Source organism: Pseudorca crassidens, chromosome 6 (assembly GCF_039906515.1).
Source record: "Pseudorca crassidens isolate mPseCra1 chromosome 6, mPseCra1.hap1, whole genome shotgun sequence".
NCBI lineage: Eukaryota > Metazoa > Chordata > Mammalia > Artiodactyla > Delphinidae > Pseudorca > Pseudorca crassidens.
In genome coordinates this window covers 21416575-21436257 of record NC_090301.1, presented here as the reverse complement: position 1 = coordinate 21436257, position 19683 = coordinate 21416575, and the positions used below count along the sequence as shown (strand labels likewise).

General features: G+C 44.6%; 1 protein-coding gene across 7 annotated transcripts in view; it reads right to left on the bottom strand.

The window, feature by feature from the left end:
- The window catches only part of MREG (melanoregulin), a 117292-nt gene that overhangs the window by 56356 nt on the left and 41253 nt on the right, over nt 1-19683 (bottom strand). Inside the window, exon 1 of one of the 7 annotated variants that reach the window (XM_067740672.1) lies at nt 10424-10923. The exons of the other annotated variants lie outside the window; for them this stretch is intronic. Within the exon in view, the coding sequence (XP_067596773.1) occupies nt 10424-10521 (98 nt within the window). The 5' untranslated portion in view covers nt 10522-10923. Of the gene's footprint in view, nt 1-10423; nt 10924-19683 lie in introns of those variants that run through there. 7 annotated transcript variants of the gene reach the window in all.

Sequence of the window (19683 nt, the reverse complement as noted above, 5' to 3'; positions counted from 1 at the left end):
TTAATACATAAGGCAAATGCTAATAGCCATAAAAGGGGAAATCGAGAGTAACCCAATAATATTAGGGGACTTTAACACCCCACTTTCACCAATGGACAGATCAACCAAAATGAAAATAAATAAGGAAATTTAAGATAATTGAAATCGGATCAAGTATCTTTTCTGACCACAATGCTATGAGACTAGATATTAATTACAGGAAACAAACTGTAAAAAATAAAAACACATGGAGGCTAAACAATACACTACTAAATATCCAGGAAATCACTGAAGAAATCAAAGAGGAAATCAAAAAATACCTAGAAACAAATAACAATGAAAACACGATGGTCCAAAACCTATGGGATGCAGCAAAAGCAGTTCTAAGAGAGAAGTTTACAGCAATACAATCCTACCTCAAGAAACAAGAAACATCTCAAATAAACAACCTAACCTTACACCTAAAGCACTTAGAGAAAGAAGAACAAAAAAACCCCAAAGTAAGCAGAAGGAAAGAAATCATAAAGATCAGATCAGAAATAAATGAAAAAAAATGAAGGAAATGATAGCAAAGATCAATAAAACTAAAAGCTGGTTCTTTGAGAAGCTAAACAAAATTGATAAACCATTAGCCAGACTCATCAAGAAAAAAAGGGAGAAGACTCAAATCAATAGAATTAGAAATGAAAAAGGAGAAGTAACAACTGACACTGCAGAAATACAAGGAATCATGAGAGATTACTACAAGCAACTATATGCCAATAAAATGGACAACCTGGAAGAAATGGACAAATTCTTAGAAAAGCACAACCTTCCAGGACTGAACCAGGAAGAAATAGAAAATATAAACAGACCAACCACAAGCACTGCAATTGAAACTGTGATTTAAAATCTTCCAACAAACAAAAGCCCAGGACCAACAGCTTCACAGGTGAATTCTATCAAACATTTAGAGAAGAGCTAACACCTATCCTTCTCAAACTCTTCCAAACTATAGCAGAGGGAGGAACACTCCCAAACTCATTCTACGAGGCCACCATCACCCTGATTCCAAAACCGGACAAAGATATCACAAAAAAGAAAACTACAGACCAATATCACTGATGAACGAAGATGCAAAAATCCTCAACAAAATACTAGCAAACAGAAACCAACAGCACATTAAAAGGATCATATACCATGATCAAGTGGGGTTTATCCCAGGAATGCAAGGATTCTTCAGTATATGAAAATCAATCAACGTGATATACCACATTAACAAATAAAAGGAGAAAAACCATATGATCATCTCAACAGATGCAGAAAAAGCTTTTGACAAAATTCAACACCAATTTATAAAAAACTCTCCAGAAAGTAGGCATAGAGGGAGCTTACCTCAACATAATAAAGGCCATATATGACAAACCCACAGCCAACATCATCCTCAATGGTGAAAAACTGAAACCATTTCCACTAAGATCAGGAACAAGAAAAGGTTGCCCACTCTCACCACTAATATTCAACATAGTCTTGGTAGTTTTAGCCACAGCAATCAGAGACGAAAAAGAAATAAAAGGAATCCAAATCGGAAAAGTAAAACTGTCATTGTTTGCAGATGACATGATACTATACATAAAGAATCCTAAAGATGCTACCAGAAAACTACTAGAGTTAATCAGTGAATCTGGCAAAGTAGTAGGATACAAAATTAATGCACAGAAATCTCTTGCATTCCTATATACTAATGATGAAAAATCTGAAAGAGAAATTAAGCAAACACTCCCATTTACCATTTTTGTAACAAAAAGTATAAAATACCTAGGAATAAACCTACCTAAGGAGACAAAAGACCTGTATGCAGACAACTATGAGACACTGATGAAAGAAATTAAAGATGATACAGAAACAGATGGAGAGAAATACCATGTTCTTGGATAGGAAGAATTAACATTGTGAAAATGACTACACTACACAAAGCAATCTACAGATTCAATGCAATCCCTATCAAAGTACTAATGGCATTTTTCACAGAACCAGAACAAAAAATTTCACAATTTGTATGGAAACACAAAAGACCCCAAATAGCCAAAGCAATCTTGAGAAAGAAAAACAGAGCCTGAGGAATCAGGCTCCCTGCCTTCAGACTATAATACAAAGCTACAGTAATCAAGACAGTATGGTACTGGCACAAAAATAGAAATATAGATGAATGGAACAGGATAGAAAGCCCAGAGATAAACACACACACACGGTGTGGAAAAAAGGGAACCCTCCTGCACTGTTGGTGGGAATGTAAATTGATACAGTCACTGTGGAGAACAGTATGGAGGTTCCTTAAAAAACTAAAAATAGAAATACCATATGACCCAGCAATCCCACTACTGGGCATATACCCTGAGAAAACCATAATTCAAAAAGAGTCATGTACCACAATATTCATTGCAGCACTATTTACGATAGCCAGGACATGGAAGCAACCTAAGTGTCCACTGACAGATGAAAGGATAAAGGTGATGTGGCACATATATACAATGGAATATTCCTCAGGCATAAAAAGAAACGAAATTGAGTTATTTGTAGTGAGGTGGATGGACCTAGAGTCTGTCATACAGAGTGAAGTAAGTCAGAAAGAGAAAAACAAATACCGTATGCTAACACATATATATAGAATCTAAAAAAAAAAAAAAAAGGTTCTGAAGAACCTAGGGGCAGGACAGGAATAAAGATGCAGACATAGAGAATGGACTTGAGGGCACAGGGAGGGGGAAGGGTAAGCTGGGACGAGGTGAGAGAGTGGCATGGACTTATATACACTACTAAATGTAAAATAGAGAATGGGAAGCAGCCACATAGCACAAGGAGATCTGCTTGGTGTTTTGTGACCACCTAGAGGGGTGGGATAGGGAAGGTGGGAGGGAGATGCAAGAGGGAGGGGATATGGGGATATATGTATATGAATAGCTGATTCACTTTGTTATACAGCAGCAACTAACACAACAATGTAAAGCAATTATACTCCAATAAAGATGTTAAAAAAATAAAAGGATCAGCAGAGCTTGATGGGAAGGCGCACATCACAACTTCAATCTCTCGCCCTCTTCGACATGCTGGCGCAGTATGACTCACGCGGAACTATTTCTTTTTTTTTTTTTTTTTGGCTGCACGGCACGGCATTTGGGATCTTAGTTTCCAGACCAGGGGTCTAGGGATGGAACCCACTCCCCCTGCAGTGGAAGTGCGGAGTCTTAACCAGTGGACCGCCAGGGAGGTCCCAACTGAACCATTTCTTTATCATCAGGAAAATTCAGTTCTGTTGCTGACACTCACAGGCCCCGACCAGTTCCTCCTCTGAACAGCCCCTCTTTATGGGCATAAAACAACCATCAAGAGCAAACTGAGGTTTTATTTTCTTTTCCCCTAATGGGAATTCCAGGCACTGGAGAAAAATAAAACACTGACATCTGTTCTCCGTTCACTGCCCACAAATGTGTGCATAAATTCTGTTATTAGGAATGGAAGCTGCAGGTGGGTATTGAGAAGAGCAGGGAGCAAAACAGATTTGGAAGATTGTTAGGTTCACTTAGGCAGCTGAAGAGAGAGCCACAAATAAAAACTCAACCATGATTTGCTCATTCTTTCCCTTTCTTCTTCTGCTTTTGAACAACTGGACACGTGATGCTTATCAGTTACTAATAGCCAATAAGTCAGAGAGTAAGAATTATACTCCCCTGAAAAGTTCCAAGTAAGCCTTGTGGAAGATGCTTTAGCGAGTGACATTGACACTGCATTTCTTTCCATTTTAGACTTCTCCAGGCCTCTGATGTCCATATTGTATGGCATCTGGTGATAGACTTTCTAGTGGACAGAGGATTTGGGCATCTCTCTGCTTAAAGATGACTGCAGCTGCGCCTCCAGAATCACATAAATTCAAGGGGCACAACTCATGCTTAGGTGTGGATTTTTACAAGGCAAGAGAATGCTTTCATCACTGATGGAAGAAAGCTCTGCTATAAAAGTGAAATAAAAACCAATGCGTGGGCTTCCCTGGTGGCGCAGTGGTTGAGAATCTGCCTGCCAATGCAGGGGACACGGGTTCGAGCCCTGGTCTGGGAAGATCCCACATGCCGCGGAGCAACTGCGCCCGTGAGCCACAGCTACTGAGCCTGCGCGTCTGGAGCCTGTGTTCCGTAACACGAGAGGCCGCGACAATGAGAGGCCCGCGCACCGCGATGAAGAGTGGTCCCCGCTCGCCGCAACTAGAGAAAGCCCTCACACAGAAATGAAGACCCAATACAGCCTAAATAAATAAATTTATTAAAAAAACAAACAAACCAAAAAAACCAATGCTTTGAGCTCAAACATTTTCCCAAAAGTACCCTGCAGTGGTTGACTAGTGTCCCCCCAAAAGACATCTTTCAGTCCTAATCCCCAGTTCCTATGAATGTGACCTTATTTGGAAATAGAGGCTTTACAGATGTATCAATAGTTAGTTAACCATCTTGATACGAGATCATCCTGGGTTTAGGGTGGACCCTAAATCCAACGGCTGGTATCCTTAGAAGAGAAGAGAAAAGGAGATTTGAGACCAAGAGGACAGAAACATGGAGGACGACGGAGGTAAGGACTGGAGTTGTGCTGCCACAAGCCAAGGACACCAGGAGCCACCCAAAGCTAGAATCCATGTCAAATAGAATTTCAGCTGACACAAGTCCACAGAAAGATGAGAGTCTGCATCAAGCCTGGAACGGCCCTTCAAGGCTGTATCTTAAAGTTGGATCTCTCCATTGGACAGAAGAAGAAATTAAAGTTCTAGGAAGTTAAGAGAGTTCCCCAAAATCCCACAGCCTCTTAATAGATGAGACGAGGACTCAGGTCTCCGAACTCCCCCTGGGCTTGGCTCTCAGGGCCAGGTTGCTCCTACAGCTAGGTAGAAGAATTATACTAATGAAGGACATGGAAGAAGGGCAGGAGAAAGGGGCCACAATGGGCAGGAGCTAAGGCTAGTGATATCCACCAGTGTCTAATATATAAATATTATCAGTTAATGTTGGACACTGGTAGTTTTCTGAATTTTCTGCAATGCAAGGCATGGACTCTAAAGTCACACAGACATGGATTCAAATTCTGCCTCTCCGACTTATCAGTTGTGACTTTGAATTAATTATCTGAATACTAAGCCCTGAGTTCCTTATCTATAAAATGGGGATAAATAACACCTATCTCATTTGGTCATAGCGACAATTAAATGACAGATTGTATGTAAAAAAAAAAAACCAACTACATACAGTACGCACCATTTATATAAAGTTAAGAAGGCCAAACACAGATTCAATTTAGAGCTCACCTGTGCGGGGGACGGGGTGGGGAGAGCGTGCAGTCACGAAGGGATACATGGGGGGCTTCCACTCTGTTGTTAATGTTTTTTTTAAATATTTATTCATTTATTTATTTTTGGCTGTGTTGGGTCTTTGTTTCTGTGCGAGGGCTTTCTCTAGTTGCAGCGAGCGGGGGCTACTCTTCATCGCAGTGCGCGGGCCTCTCACTGTCACGGCCTCTCTTGTTGAGGAGCACAGGCTCCAGATGCACAGGCTCAGTAGTTGTGGCTCACGGGCCTAGGTGCTCCACGGCATGTGGGATCTTCCCGGACCAGGGCTCGAACCCATGTCCCCTGCATTGGCAGGCGGATTCTTAACCACTGCGCCACCAGGGAAGTCCAATGTTTTCTTAAGGTGTGTGGTGCTGGGTATGTGGGTGCTTATGCTGTTATTCTTCATAACATTTTGTTTTAAATACATTTCTTAAAATTTACACATAGGAAGAAATTAATAAATTAACGGCTATTATAATTTCTATTAACCCAAAAGTATTTATTCAGTTCTTACTCCATGTGGGGGACTGTGCAACACAATAGCGAATGCTAAGGAAAGATTCATGCCCCCCCAATCTAGATTAGAACCTCCAGTCTGGCGGGGTTGCAGCACCCAACTTATAAGTGTAATAGTACCAGGCAGAATGCAGTAAGTGACTTGAGGGGTAAAAAGAAAGAAAAGAGACACCATAACTGCTTGGAGAGACCTTCTAAGACTTCATCATACAGGGGGCAACTGAAATGTGCCTTAAAACCCGAGTAGAATCTTCAGCAGTAGAGAAAACAAAAAGATGTCTAGCTAACAATTATGCCATTAACAGAGGCACCAGAAGGGAAACCAGAATGATTACACAGATCACGGGCACAGAGACTAGAGAATGTGAAATCAGAGGCCAGGGAAAGAGGAAATGAGAAATAAGGCCAGGATGGTCAGCACAGGGGTACTCGTGTCCAGCGAGAAAACAAGAGCAGATTTCTTTCTCTTGAAACTTTCAAAAGAACAGTTTTCATGTAATCATGCAGGGGAAGGAGCGAAATCTCAGCATGAGTGGGAGGTGAAGAAGGAGGTAGGGGTACAGCTGACTATGCTTTAGAGACATTTGCACCTGCTGCAAAGGACGGCAGCTAAAGAAAATGGCAATATCAGGATGAATTTTTAGTCAAGGGAGGCCCCAGCATACTTCCAGAGAAAGGGCAAAGAAAGAACTAGTGGGACATCGAAATATACAGATGCAAACCAGACAAGCGACCGCCATTCTCTTTCACATACAAGGTTCCAGAAAAAGCAAAAGGAAAAAGGTCAAAAACACAAGTGGCAATGTCAGATTGGCATATGAGCTGAGATTAAAAATTGGTTTTCTTGAACTAACGAAGAGTCCCTGGTCCATTTTGGAAAAGGACTACAGGTGATCAGGCACACAAATGACAAACGTTTTCCCTCTGACCACACCCCTTCCAGGCACTATTACCTTGGGGTATGAAATAAAACTTGAAAACCACTGTTTTACCATAGAATAAAGGATTTAGCTGGGGGGAGTAGATATCTGTACAAAACCTTTTTTATAAATGAAGAATGAAGTTCTTAATAAAAAATAAAGTTAAGACCATCTGACCATATCATTTCACCACATCAAGATTCCAAACCAGCCACTATGGAAAATAGCCTGGCAGCTCCTCAAAAAGTTAAATGTAGGGGCTTCCCTGGTGGTGCAGTGGCTGAGAATCCGCCTGCCAATGCAGGGGACACGGGTTCGAGCCCTGGTCTGGGAAGATCCCACATGCCGCAGAGCAACTGGGCCCGTGAGCCCCAACACTGAGCCTGCGCGTCTGGAGCCTGTGCTCCGCAACAAGAGAGGCCGCGATAGTGAGAGGCCCGCGCACCGCGATGAAGAGTGGCCCCCCGCTCGCCGCAACTAGAGAAAGCCCTCGCACAGAAACAATGACCCAACACAGCCAAAAATAAATAAATAAATTTATTTAAAAAAAAAAAGTTAAATGTAGAATTTACCGTATGACCCAGCAATTCCACTTCTAGGTATATACCCAAGAGAACAGAAAACATACGTCCACACAAAAACTTGTACACCACTGTTTGTAGCAGCATTATTTATAAAAGCCAAAAAGTGGAAACCACCCAAATGTCCGTCAATTGATAAATAAAATGTAATATATCCATACAATGGAATATTACCCAATGACAAAAAAAGAATGAAATGCGGATACACCCTACAACATGGATGAAACTTGAAAACCTTACGCTAAGTGAAAGAAGTCAGATGCAAAAGCCCACATAATGGATGATTCCATTTGTACAAAACGTCCAGAATAGTCAAACCTCTAAAAACAGAAGGTAGGTTAGTGGTTGACTGTGGGGAGTTGGGGGGTGGGGGTGAGTGGCAGGGGGGGAGGGCAGCAAGTGACTGCCAATGGATATAGTGCTTCTCTTTGAACTGATGAAAACGTTCTGAGTTAGATAGTGGTTACAATTGCACAGCTTTGTGAATGTATTAAAAAGCACTGAACTTCACACTTAAAAAAAATTTCAAACTAGACCTTCCAATGACTTGGGCAGGAAAGAACATGCCGGTACACACACACACACACACACACACACACACACACACACACACACACGTCACTGCTCCACACACCCATTAATAGGCTGCTCTTCCCAAATATTATACTGAAATGATACCAGAATGACACTAAACCACAAAAGACCAGTCCACCCATATGCACATGCTCAGAAGAATAGCAATGATACTTAATAATAACTAAAATTCATTGGCTGTTTACTATGTGTCAGGCACTATACTGAGCACTTCACATGGAGTAGCTCATTTGTTTCTCACTTCATCCCTTTGAGGTATTACCATGCCCATTTTACAGATGAGGAAATTAAGGCACAAAAAAAGTTTCATAACTTGTGCCAGGTCACCCAGTTGGAATTTAACCCCAGGCAATCTGATTCATGAGCACTATGTTATTCTGCCTCAACTGACTCTGTCTTCTTAAATCACTTGCAAAATTCACTGACTTACAGTGTAAACCAAGGCAGGGGAGGGTTGAGGTTTTAATACAACCCAAACTGGGTTTCCCTGGTGGCGCAGTGGTTGAGAGTCCGCCTGCCGATGCAGAGGACACGGGTTCGTGCCCCAGTCGGGGAAGATCCCACATGCCGCGGAGCGGCTGGGCCCTTGAGCCATGGCCGCTGAGCCTGCGCGTCCTGAGCCTGTGCTCCACAACGGGAGAGGCCACAACAGTGAGAGGCCCGCGTACCGCAAAAAAATAAAAATAAAAATATTTTTTAAAATAAAACAACCAAAACTATCATCTTAAATAGCAATTCTGGAAAGAATATTGGAAAGACCCAAGGCTCTGAGAATAAGACCAAGCTGAGAGCTGTATTTCATGTTACTATGAATATTGATAAGTTGACTGTAAAACCCAAGCATGAAATTCCAGATTGTTACCCACTACTTTTAAGACTCATGGTAGATTACTGGGTTTCTCCCTGCCTGCAATAATCTAATAATCTAAGTGGGAACACCACTGCAAGAGCAAACAAAAACATTGGGTATTGTGTGTATGACTTTATACATAGAATACAAACAGGACATGTTTACATACATGTGTGCTCACTAAACAGTGAGGGGCAGATGGCAAGTTCTAAACCCTATGTTATTGGAGAGGAAGATGAATAAGGGTAAAAAAAATCAAAGAAGACTGCTTGAGGAGACCTTGAGAACTAGCATTTAGGAAGGGGCAGAAAGAATAAAGGTCACTACTTGAAGCAAGCTTGGAGGGAATAAGAAGGTTGGATTGTTCCTAGAGCAGTAAAGATGCCTGTCTGATTAAATCAAGGAGTGTACAGTGTGTAATGTACCAGAAAATAATAGTGGACAGGAGGGAAGGGGTTATGTAAGATCTCAAAAATCAAGGTAAAATGTTTGGACTCGATAGAGTTAAGAAAAGGTAAATCATGCTTTTAAAAAAGTTGTGAGGGACTTCCCTGGTGGCGCAGTGATTAAGAATCCACCTGCCAATGCAGGGGACACGGGTTCAAGCCCTGGTCCAGGAAGATCCCACATGCCGAGGAGCAACTAAGCCTGTGTGCCACAACTACTGAGCCCGTGTGCCTGGAGCCCCTGCTCTTCAACAAGAGAAGCCACCGCAATGAGAAGCCTGCGCACTGCAACGAGGAGCAGCCTCGTGGCAGCTAAAGAAAGCCCTGAAGACCCAACACAGCCAAAAAAAAGTTGTGAAAGCTTTATCATACTAGTTGCATACTTCATAACAAACACTGGCTTCCACGTTTGCTTACCCAACTCTGGAGTTCTGCCTCATATCTACTATTTCCTAATTTCATTTTAAATATTTTGTTTCTGTCATATCTACCTCCAAGTCATGCCCTAGTGAAACCTTAATTTCATCAGAGTCAGGATATAAAATAATTGCTTACAGTCACCGCCCTGAACAAAGCTGTGTTGGATGGTGCCTTCACAAAGCCACTTAGCACATCGCTAATGTGCATTAAATGTCCTCACACTTCATAGCTTAATCTGTAATGAATCAACGTCCCAGTGAATAAGCTGTCCCTTGAGAAAAATATGTACTTTTTTTTAATGTGAAAAGTGTTGCCTTGCACTCAGTCACTGCGATCGTCTTCTTTCAGTAATAAAATTGAATGACAATGTATCCAACTTTTTTCCTGGGTGAAACAGAAATTCACAGTTGCCCATTTCACTGAAACAGAAATAGGCAGTCACAGTTGTATTTAATCGGACCCCTATGCAAACTTCTCTCCCCTACTTCTCTGCGGGGTCACTGCAACCCGAATTCTTGCCGTTTTCCACAGGCTTCCAACTTGGGTCTCAGGTGCCTCCGAGGATCTGTGCTTTCAGGCAAATATTTTACCCGAGGAACAAACCCAAGGAGCAGGATCTCCTGTAAGGAACCCAGGGGCTTAGTCTGCGCCTCAGTGTGACCTTAAAGCAAGCGCACGTCCCCAGCTCTGACGAGCACACGAGTATCCGCAATCCGCGGCGCCCGGCAACGGTCAGGGAGCTCCAGATCGCGGCCGGGGCGCGCACCCACCTGACCAGGGGCTCCTTCTCGGGCACGGCGGGCTCCCCCAGGCACCCGCACGGGCAGCAGCAGCAGCACACGGTCCTCAGCCAGGCCCTCAGCCCCATGGAGAGCGAGGTGCCCCGCCGGCGCCGGACGACTCCGAGGAAGCCGCGGCGGCGGCGGCGAGCGAGCGCGGCTGCGGCGCGGCCACCGGACCGGCGTCCAGGTGCGGGGACAGTGGCGGCCGGGGCGTCGCGGGCCGGTCCGTGCGCATCACGCTGCGGCCGGGGACGCGGGCAAGGCGGGAGGCGCCTTCACGGCCCCGGGGCTGCAGGGCCGCGCGCTTTCCTCCACTTGGGTTTTGTTTAGGGCGCGGGTTTTGTTGGGGCTTTTCTTCTCTCGCTTTAATTCCCCGGGCGCAAATTGGGGCGCATGCGTTCCCGAGACGCTTCGCTGCTGCCCTCTAAAGAGGAAGCAGGGACTCCAGCCGCCAGACGGCAAAATCCGAGGGCACCGTGGGGGACGGGGCTGAGGGAAGGCGGGGCAAGCCCTCGAGTCACTGAGCACGAGGTTGGGCTGGCTCTATTTATACGTTTTATTGGCCTCGCTCCCCGAGGAAATAAAAGGTCCTCCTTCCCAGCCCCACCCTTGCCTTCAAAGCGGAGGTTAGGGCAAATTTTTAACATGTCAGTCCCACAAAGAGTAAAAGTTAGCGAAAGAATAGGGTTGATGCATTGCAGAAGTGAGTTTTTTTAAGTACTATATTCACAACGAACTTTTTAAAATCGTTTTCAAGTCTCCCAGTCCTTGAATAATTCCCTCAAAAAAGGCAACCTCTATCATCAGTATTTTGCGACTTTCCAGAGCTATTTATGTGTGTGTGTGTGTGTGTATATTTACTTACCCTTCTGCACACTTGTAAGTATAGGCACCCACAGTCCTCTCCCTTTTTACCCCAACAGTGGCATACTCCACACATTTCTGTCCCTGACTTGCTTCACTCCTTTTACCATGGAGACTGTTCCACCCACTACATGGATAACTTCCTCTATCGTTCTTTGCATTTATGCATTTACGTAGTTGCATTTATGTAGTTGATGCCCTTATGTTATTTTAACCAGATCCTTATGAATGGTCATTTAAGTTCATTCCAGCCTTTTGATATTAAAATAATGCTGCAGTGAATATCCTCTCACTGTGTGTTTGGATATGTGTGTCCCTGCAGTGACTATCCTCTCACTGTGTGTTTGGATATGTGTATCCCTTGAATAAATACTTGGCAGCTGACTTTCTGGGTCATAGGTAAGATGCCTTTTTAAATTTTGATGGATCTTGCCAAATTGCCCTCCAAAGAGGTAATTCCAATTTACACTCTGACCGGCAACATATGAAAGGATGTTTCCCTAAATCCCCACCAATACTATGGAATTTTCATCTTTGTCAGTCTTATTGATTCAACAAATATTTACTGAATATCTGTTATGTGCCAGGCATGTTCTAGGCTCTGGGAATACAGCAATGAACAAAAGAAACAAAAATCCATACTTTCTTGGAGCAAACATCCTAGTAGGGAAGTTCCACAAACGAAACAATACATTATTGAGTGCGTTAGAAAGTGGTATGTACTATGGAGAAAAATAAGGCAGGGAAGGGGATAAGAAGTGCCAGGAAGTTGTGTGTGTGTGTGTGTGTATGCGTGTGTGCTGGGGAGAGGGGTGGTGGCTGCAGTTTTAAATGGGGTGATCAGGGAAGACCTCCCTATATGGTGACACTTAAGAAAAGACTTGAAGATGATGAGCAGGGCTTCCCTGGTGGCGCAGTGGTTGAGAGTTCGCCTGCCGATGCAGGGGACACGGGTATGTGCCCTGGTCCGGGAAGATCCCACATGCCGCGGAGCGGCTGGGCCCGTGAGCCATGGCCGCTGAGCCTGCGCGTCCGGAGCCTGTGCTCCGCAAGGCGAGAGGCCACAACAGTGAGAGGCCCGCGTACTACAAAAAAAAAAAAAAAAAAGATGAGCAAGCTAGCCCTGATTTCAAGGGGAAGAGCATTTCAGGGAGAGTGAAAGCCGTGTGCAAAACCCCAGAGAAGAGAGAATCAACAGTAGGGTGCCTGAGAAAGAGCAGGGATTCCAGGGGCCCTAGAGAGGAATAGGCCAGGAGGAAGAGTAATAGGAGATGATAGAATGTGGGGCCTTTGGGGACATGGCAAGGACTCTGGACTTTGTTCCATGTGAGCTGAGCAAACCTTTGGAGGTTTTCGAGTAGAGGGAGAGAAGTGGTCGACCTAGATGGCCACAGGATCCACTGGTTGCTGTCTTGAGAAGAAACTGGGTGTCAAGGGCTGTTTTAGGGAGAGGCAAATGGAGGCCATTCTAATGACCCAGATGACCATGATTTGGACCAGGGAGGAAGCAGTTAGAGGTGGGCAGAAATGGCTGGACTCTGAATGGAATTTGAAGACAGAGCCAACGAGGCTTATAACAGATTGGAAGTAAAGTATAAAAGAAAGAGAGGAGGCAGTCCAAGGGTTGGGGCTTACAAGCTGTGAAAGTCGAACTGTCACTGATTGATTGTGATAAAGGACGTGGGATAGGCAGGCTTGGAGGGCTGAGGAGGGAGAGCAAGAGTTTATTTTCAGAAGTGTCAATTCTCACGGGCAGTGTGTTCATTTAAAAGTGTGTTACAGGGCTTCCCTGGTGGCGCAGTGGTTGAGAGTCCGCCTGCTGATGCAGGGGACGCGGGTTCGTGCCCCAGTCCGGGAGGATCCCACATGCCGCGGAGCGGCTGGGCCCGTGAGCCATGGCCGCTGAGCCTGCGCGTCCGGAGCCTGCGCTCCGCAACGGGAGAGGCCGCAACAGTGAGAGGCCCGCGTGCCGCAAAAAAAAAAAAGTGTGTTACAACACGTAAGCTTATCCTGTTCTGGCTACATTATGAGGCTGAAGGAACTTATCAAGTACATATTCATTGAGAGGCTGCCTACTGAGAGTTAAGGAAGGATAAGAGAAGGTCCCCGAGGGCTCTGACTTAGCTGGGGAGACAGGATATGGACCCATGATGAAAAGTTGAGAGGACATGACAGAGTACCAGCTGTCACGAGGCAGCACAGGGCTGTGGTATCAAGCCCAGCACCGCGTCATTTATCATTTGCAACTGTGCCAGGATGGAGTACTATGTACTATGTTCTGAAGTTGGATTTTGGATTTGAGTTCACCTACCTAGGTTCAAGTAGAAAGTGGGCCAAGGGGGCTGCCAGCAAGAAGATGAAAGCTAGGGTCTGACGGCTTCTGTTAACTATTGGAGTTGGATTTGTTGAGAATGGAGAAATTAGAGAAGGCATTCAGCTCCTGGAAAATACAGGTACTCTGCCCCTTTACTAACCTTGATCTTAGACAAGTCACTTAATTTTTCTGAACCTCAGTTTTCTAATTTGTGAAATGGAGATGATGAGTCGAGCCCTACCGACTAGAAAGTTGTGAGACTCGAATGAGATCATTTGAAAGCCATAAAGTACTATAGAAATAGCAGAATTCAACACAGTTGACTAAATCCAAATAGTATAGGCCTGTTGAGCAAATGTCAGTTCCAGTACTACTTGGCTTACATATGACAGTATTTCTCTTCACATTTGTACCTCTGCGATGTGTGGGCATCTTTCACGTGGTGGGTTTCAGACAGGATATTTCTGGAAAGCCACAGAACCACGTCTATATAACCAACTTGCTCAGGAGGTTAACGCTCTGCTTTGCTAAGGACCACATGTAGTTTGCCTGCTCTAACGACTTAGGAATATTTTCTTTTAAAATTAATGTTAAGTGTTAAAACTTATAAATGAAACATTCCTCTAAAAAATTGAAATATTACAATTAAGGTTCCCTCTGATCACAGTCCTGTCTCCTTTCTAGCCTCCTCAGGGTAACCGTATGCTACAAACGTATGCTACAAACCTTTTTCAGTATGCTACAAACCTTCTTCTGGACACACATACACATATGTGCCCCGTGATGTATACATAGCATCATTGTGTATGTTGTCATTTTTTTTCTGGCTGCGCCGCACGGCATGCAGGACCTTATTTCCCTGACCAGGGATTGAACCAGCGCCCCCTGCGGTGGAAGCGCGGAGTCTTAACCACTGGACTGCCAGGAGAATCCCTATGTTGTCATTTTTGGTAGTGAGGTTGGTTTTAATATACAAGGTACGCATTCATCTACCTGCAGGCTTTCTCCACTTAATAATATGTCTTGGAGATCTAGCCTTATTAGTACACATAATACTACCTCATTCTTTTTAACTGATGTGAGTATTCTATTTATTAGTTTTCTAAGGATTATTATGTGTGTTTTCAAAGTATTCATCTTCCCAGAAGTTAAATATCGTCATGATTTCCGTTTTCTGGAAACTTAAGGAAGGACAGCGCTACCAAACCCCGCAGCTTTAACTTGCAGATATCTGAGGCCATATTCTGGCACCCCCATCTCCCGTTTCGGACTTCATTAGCAAGAGAGCAGCAAGCTTTCCTTTTTTTAGAGTGATGCTAGATTGTTCCTACAGCCTGAGTTGACGCCAACACCACCCACCACTGGCAGCAACATCTGGCATTTACCAAGAGCCCTTGGGCACCCGATGTCAGGGGAGCGGGCAGTCCCCTGAGGCAACTGGTGACTCATAGACCCATTAGCTGTCTGTTTACAAGGCAGAACTGCCAGTCTATAGTTTCGGGTTTCTCCGTGGCAGGGAAAACTCTAGAGTTTGCTTTGAAAACAAGTAGTACAGTTTGAAGTCCTCTTTCTTTGAGAACTTACTGATGACTTCTGAGCGTTGGAGGAAGAGGCATACACAGGACGGGAAAAACTAGAAAATCAAAATTCTTAAGTTCCAACACCACATCATTAGTGCATTCCACAGAAAAGCTATGCTTGCAGCAACATAGCACAAGCTGGTGTCATTCAATTATTCATTCAACATGTATTTACAGAGCCCACAATGGTGAACCAGAATGTAGATTCCATTCATGAAGACGGGGACTTGGTTCTTTGCAATATTCCAGCATCTAAAATAGTACAGACCTATCAAAGAGACTTACTAAATAGAAAGATACACTGTATCACAACTTTTAGAACAGTGCAGGCACACGGTAGACACTTAATAAATGTGTTGAATAAATATGTGTATGAAAACAGAAAAAGAGCTAGTGAATGCAGAGTTTGCATTATGCCAATTTCTGAAGTCTATTAATGAGCTGCCCAAATCCAGTAGAGAGTTAAAAACCGTTGTCTTCCTGAGAGAAAAAGGACATCTTCTGAAACAAGCCAGCACCCCAAGCCAAGGCCAGCATTATCACTCTCCCCAAGGGGCCCAAGATGGCCAGCCCACATGCCTCTTAGGGGACTCCAGAAAGGTCCAGAGACAGGACTGGATGTCACCAATGTAAAAGCCCGCCAAGAGTCCCCGTTGGTCTCTTATTTCTGCCTCTGTAGTATGCCTCAGCCCTCCTTTTGGTAACAGCTCTTTGTTCTCCTTTGAGGAACACCCCCCTCCAATTCCACGAGTTGGGCAGACAATGAAGGCACTCCCCCCATCCCTCAGCCCCTGACCCCCAACAAGGGATGGGCAGGTGACCAAGATGCGCCAGCCCAGATACTCTTCCTGAAATTTGCAACTTAAGGGCAAGGACCCAAAGATGGAAAATGGCTTGAGTTGAGATATGAGTTATTCTGGGGACAGCATCTTGAAGAGGAGGTCCAACAGCAATGGGCGTTTTTATACCTGGAGCTTTCCTGTTCCTGTATTTTCCAAAATCTAGTTTGTCTAGCTATTTAGTTTTCCCGTCATTCTGTGGGTTACTCCATAACTTGATCAGTACATTTTTTTTTCTTTTTTTGCTTGAGTAAACAAGAATCAGATTCTGTTGCTTTCAGAACTAAACCCATACAGTCCCACTGCGGGAGCTTACAAGGCAAGAAAAGGGTACTTGTGATGGGGCGGGGTAGGGGGAGAGGGAGAGAGAGAGGGAGGGAGAGAGAGAGAGGGAGGGAGAGAGAGAGGGAAAGAGAAAGAGAGAGGGAGGGAGGGAGAGAGAAAGAGAGAGAGGGAAAGAGAGAGACAGAGAGAGAGAGAGGGAGAGAGAATTATGAAAGAAGAGTTCGCTCTCAAGCCAAGCACAACAATCCAGTTTGATTTAATCAGGTGAGATTTTTATTTCTATTTCTCTACTTGGCTTCTTCCTGAAGAGAAACAGATATTGTCTGCCATCTGCAAATCCTTCAGTTTTATCACTCTGTGGTTTCCCATAATGCAAAATACTTTCTAAATTTTCAAACTATTTTTATTTGGTATAGTTTGCTGGTCAATTTCACTTCCTTCCCTCCTCCCAAATGTATACTCTGAGAAAACCTTAATGATCAGTTCTTGTTCCTTCTTTAGTTTTTTTTTTTTTTTTTTTTTGCGGTACGCGGGCCTCTCACTGTTGTGGCCTCTCCCGTTGCGGAGCACAGGCTCCGGACGCGCAGGCTCAGTGGCCATGGCTCACGGGCCCAGCCGCTCCGCGGCATGTGGGATCTTCCCGGACTGGGGCACGAACCCGTGTCCCCTGCATCGGCAGGCGGACTCTCAACCACTGCGCCACCAGGGAAGCCCCCTTCTTTAGTTTTAAGCAACAAACATCTTGCGTCCTCAAAATTTACTAAATAACTTCATACTCAGGAATGTCTAACCTTTTCAAAGGATGCCCTTGGAGAGAAAAAAAACACATAAAGTAAGCTAGAACAGGTATAAAGCATATGGAGAGGATCTTCAAGAAAACTGGATTCTTTTTTTCTTAAGATTTATTTATTATTTATTTACTTTATTTATTTTTGTCTGCATCAGGTCTTAGTTGCAGCACGCAGGATCTTCGTTGAAGTATGCAAGATCTTTCAGGATCTTTTGCTGCGGCACGTGGGCTTCTCTCTAGTTGTGGCACGCAGGCTTCAGAGCACATGGCTCTGTAGTTGTGGCGCGCGGGCTCCAGGGTGCGTGGGCTCTGTAGTTTGCAGCACACGGGCTCTCTAGTTGAGGCGTGCGAGCTCAGTATTTGTGGCGCGCGGGCTTAGTTACCCCTCGCGGCATGTGGGATCCCAGTTCCCTGGCCAGGGATGGAACCCACATCCCCTACATTGTAAGGCAGATTCTTTACCACTGGACCACCAGGGAAGTTCCTGAAAACTGGATTCTTATAGTCCCAACATGAAGGGAATCTAACCCTGCTGTGTGTCAACTCCTTTTTTGTCTAGATCTTTGTGACCTCTGTGATAACCCTCTGGGTATTAATCAGCAACTAATTGTGAATGACAAAAACATCACTCAGACTAGTTTAAGTATAAAAGGAAATTTACTGGCTCAAGTATCTGGAAAATTCAGGAAGTGATGCTAGCTTTAAACATAAATGGATCCAGGCACTCAATAAGGGTTGGTCTCTGCTAGAGATGGAATGTTTGTGCCTCTCCCAGACTCATATGTTGAAACCTAATCCCCAATGTGATGGAATTTGAAGGTGAGGCCTTTGGGAGATGATTAGGTCATGAGGATGGAGCCCGCATGAATATGATTAGTGCCCTTATAAAAGAGGCCCCAGAGAGCTCCCTCACCCCTTCTGCCATTTGAGGACACAGTGAGAAGATAGCTGTGTATGAACCAGGAAGCAGGCCCTCACCAGACATTGAATCTCCTGGTGCCTTGATCTTGGCTTCCCAGCCTCTAGAACTGTGAGAAATAAATTTCTGTTGTTTAAAAGCCACCCAGTCTATAGAATGCCCGTTACAGTAGCCCAAACAGACTAAGACACTCTCTTATCTTCTCTGGGTCTGAGTTGGTGACACTCACAGGCCCCTGGTAGCCCTGGATTTCACCATCTTTTCTGCTGATAATCTCAGCAGAAAGAGAACAGCTCCTTCCCAGTTGATCAGCAGGCCTGGGCCCAGCTTTAATTGGCCTGAATTTTCAAAGGGAGAAATACACCTACTGAGTCTCATGTACACTCCTGCAGTGCTCAAGTGAAGAGGAACGGGGGAGACAGAAAAAGGAAGCCAATTGTACTAAGAGTGGGAGAGCTTCCTAAGGAAAATCAGATGGAGCGACAAAAAAAGGGAATGGATGCTGGCAAGGAAAAGCAACATATGCCAACTACACTCAGCAGCGGCAGCTGCTGATGCTCTGGTCCAAGCACGGTTGTGTGTGCCATACAGAATGGACAGAAAGGGCTGCACAAAGAAGAGCCACTCCGTGGTTCCATCAGGTCCAATGCACAGAAACTCAGAGCACAGGAGCTGTCTGCCAGAGGGACTTCAGTATCCCACTGCAGTCCCTGAAAATGCAGATGGGCAAGTGATGAGTTCAGCAATTCTACTCCCAAAACCAAAGAGAAAAACAGAAATTACTTTACTGGCTGTAGAGGAACTCTCACATGAGGCTGTGGCACAGGCAGAGTTTCTCAAAGGGTGATCTTAAACTCCTGCATTAGAATCCCTAGGGGTGCTTACTGAAACTCCGGACTCCTAGACCCTAGTTGAGATCATCTGAATTGTAAGCTCTGGGGTTGGGGCCCCAGAATCTGCCATTTGATCAGGCTGCCAAGCAGGGCTGGGACTAAGGTGCAGCTAATGAGGTGCTTGGGGTGCAGCAGTCAAGGGGGTGCTCACTCTGGGGTCAACCCTGCACCTGTGCAACACTGAGAGCAAGCAGGTCCTTCAGAGTTCCACCCTAGCCCCTCACTTCCCTCACCCTAGTCCTGGCCCTGCTCCCAAGGCTTGGGAATTCTGAAGCACACTGTTATAGACTGAATTATGTCTGCTCCAAAATTCCTTTGTTGAAGTCCTAACCTCTAGTACCTCAGAATGTGGCTGTACTTGAAGATAGGGCCTATAAAGAGGTAATTAAGGTTAAATGAGGGCATTTATCCAACATGATTGGTCTCCTTATAAGAATACGAGATTAGGACACAGACACAGACTGAAGACCATATGAAGACAAAGGGAGAAGACAGCCATCTATGAGCCAACCTCAGAATAAAATCAACCCTGCTGACACCTTGATCTCGGACTTCTAGCTTCCAGAACTATGAGAAAATATATTTCTGTTGTTTAAGCCACCAGTATGGTATTTGTTATGGCAGCCCCAGCAAACCAATACACATACCACGTTTGAGAACCGGTGGCAAGGCTGTTGAGAGCAGGAGCTCTGCTATCATACTGCCCCCTCTGTGGCTGCAGTCAGGATTAGGTGAGATAATCACATAAAGCACTTCATACAGTT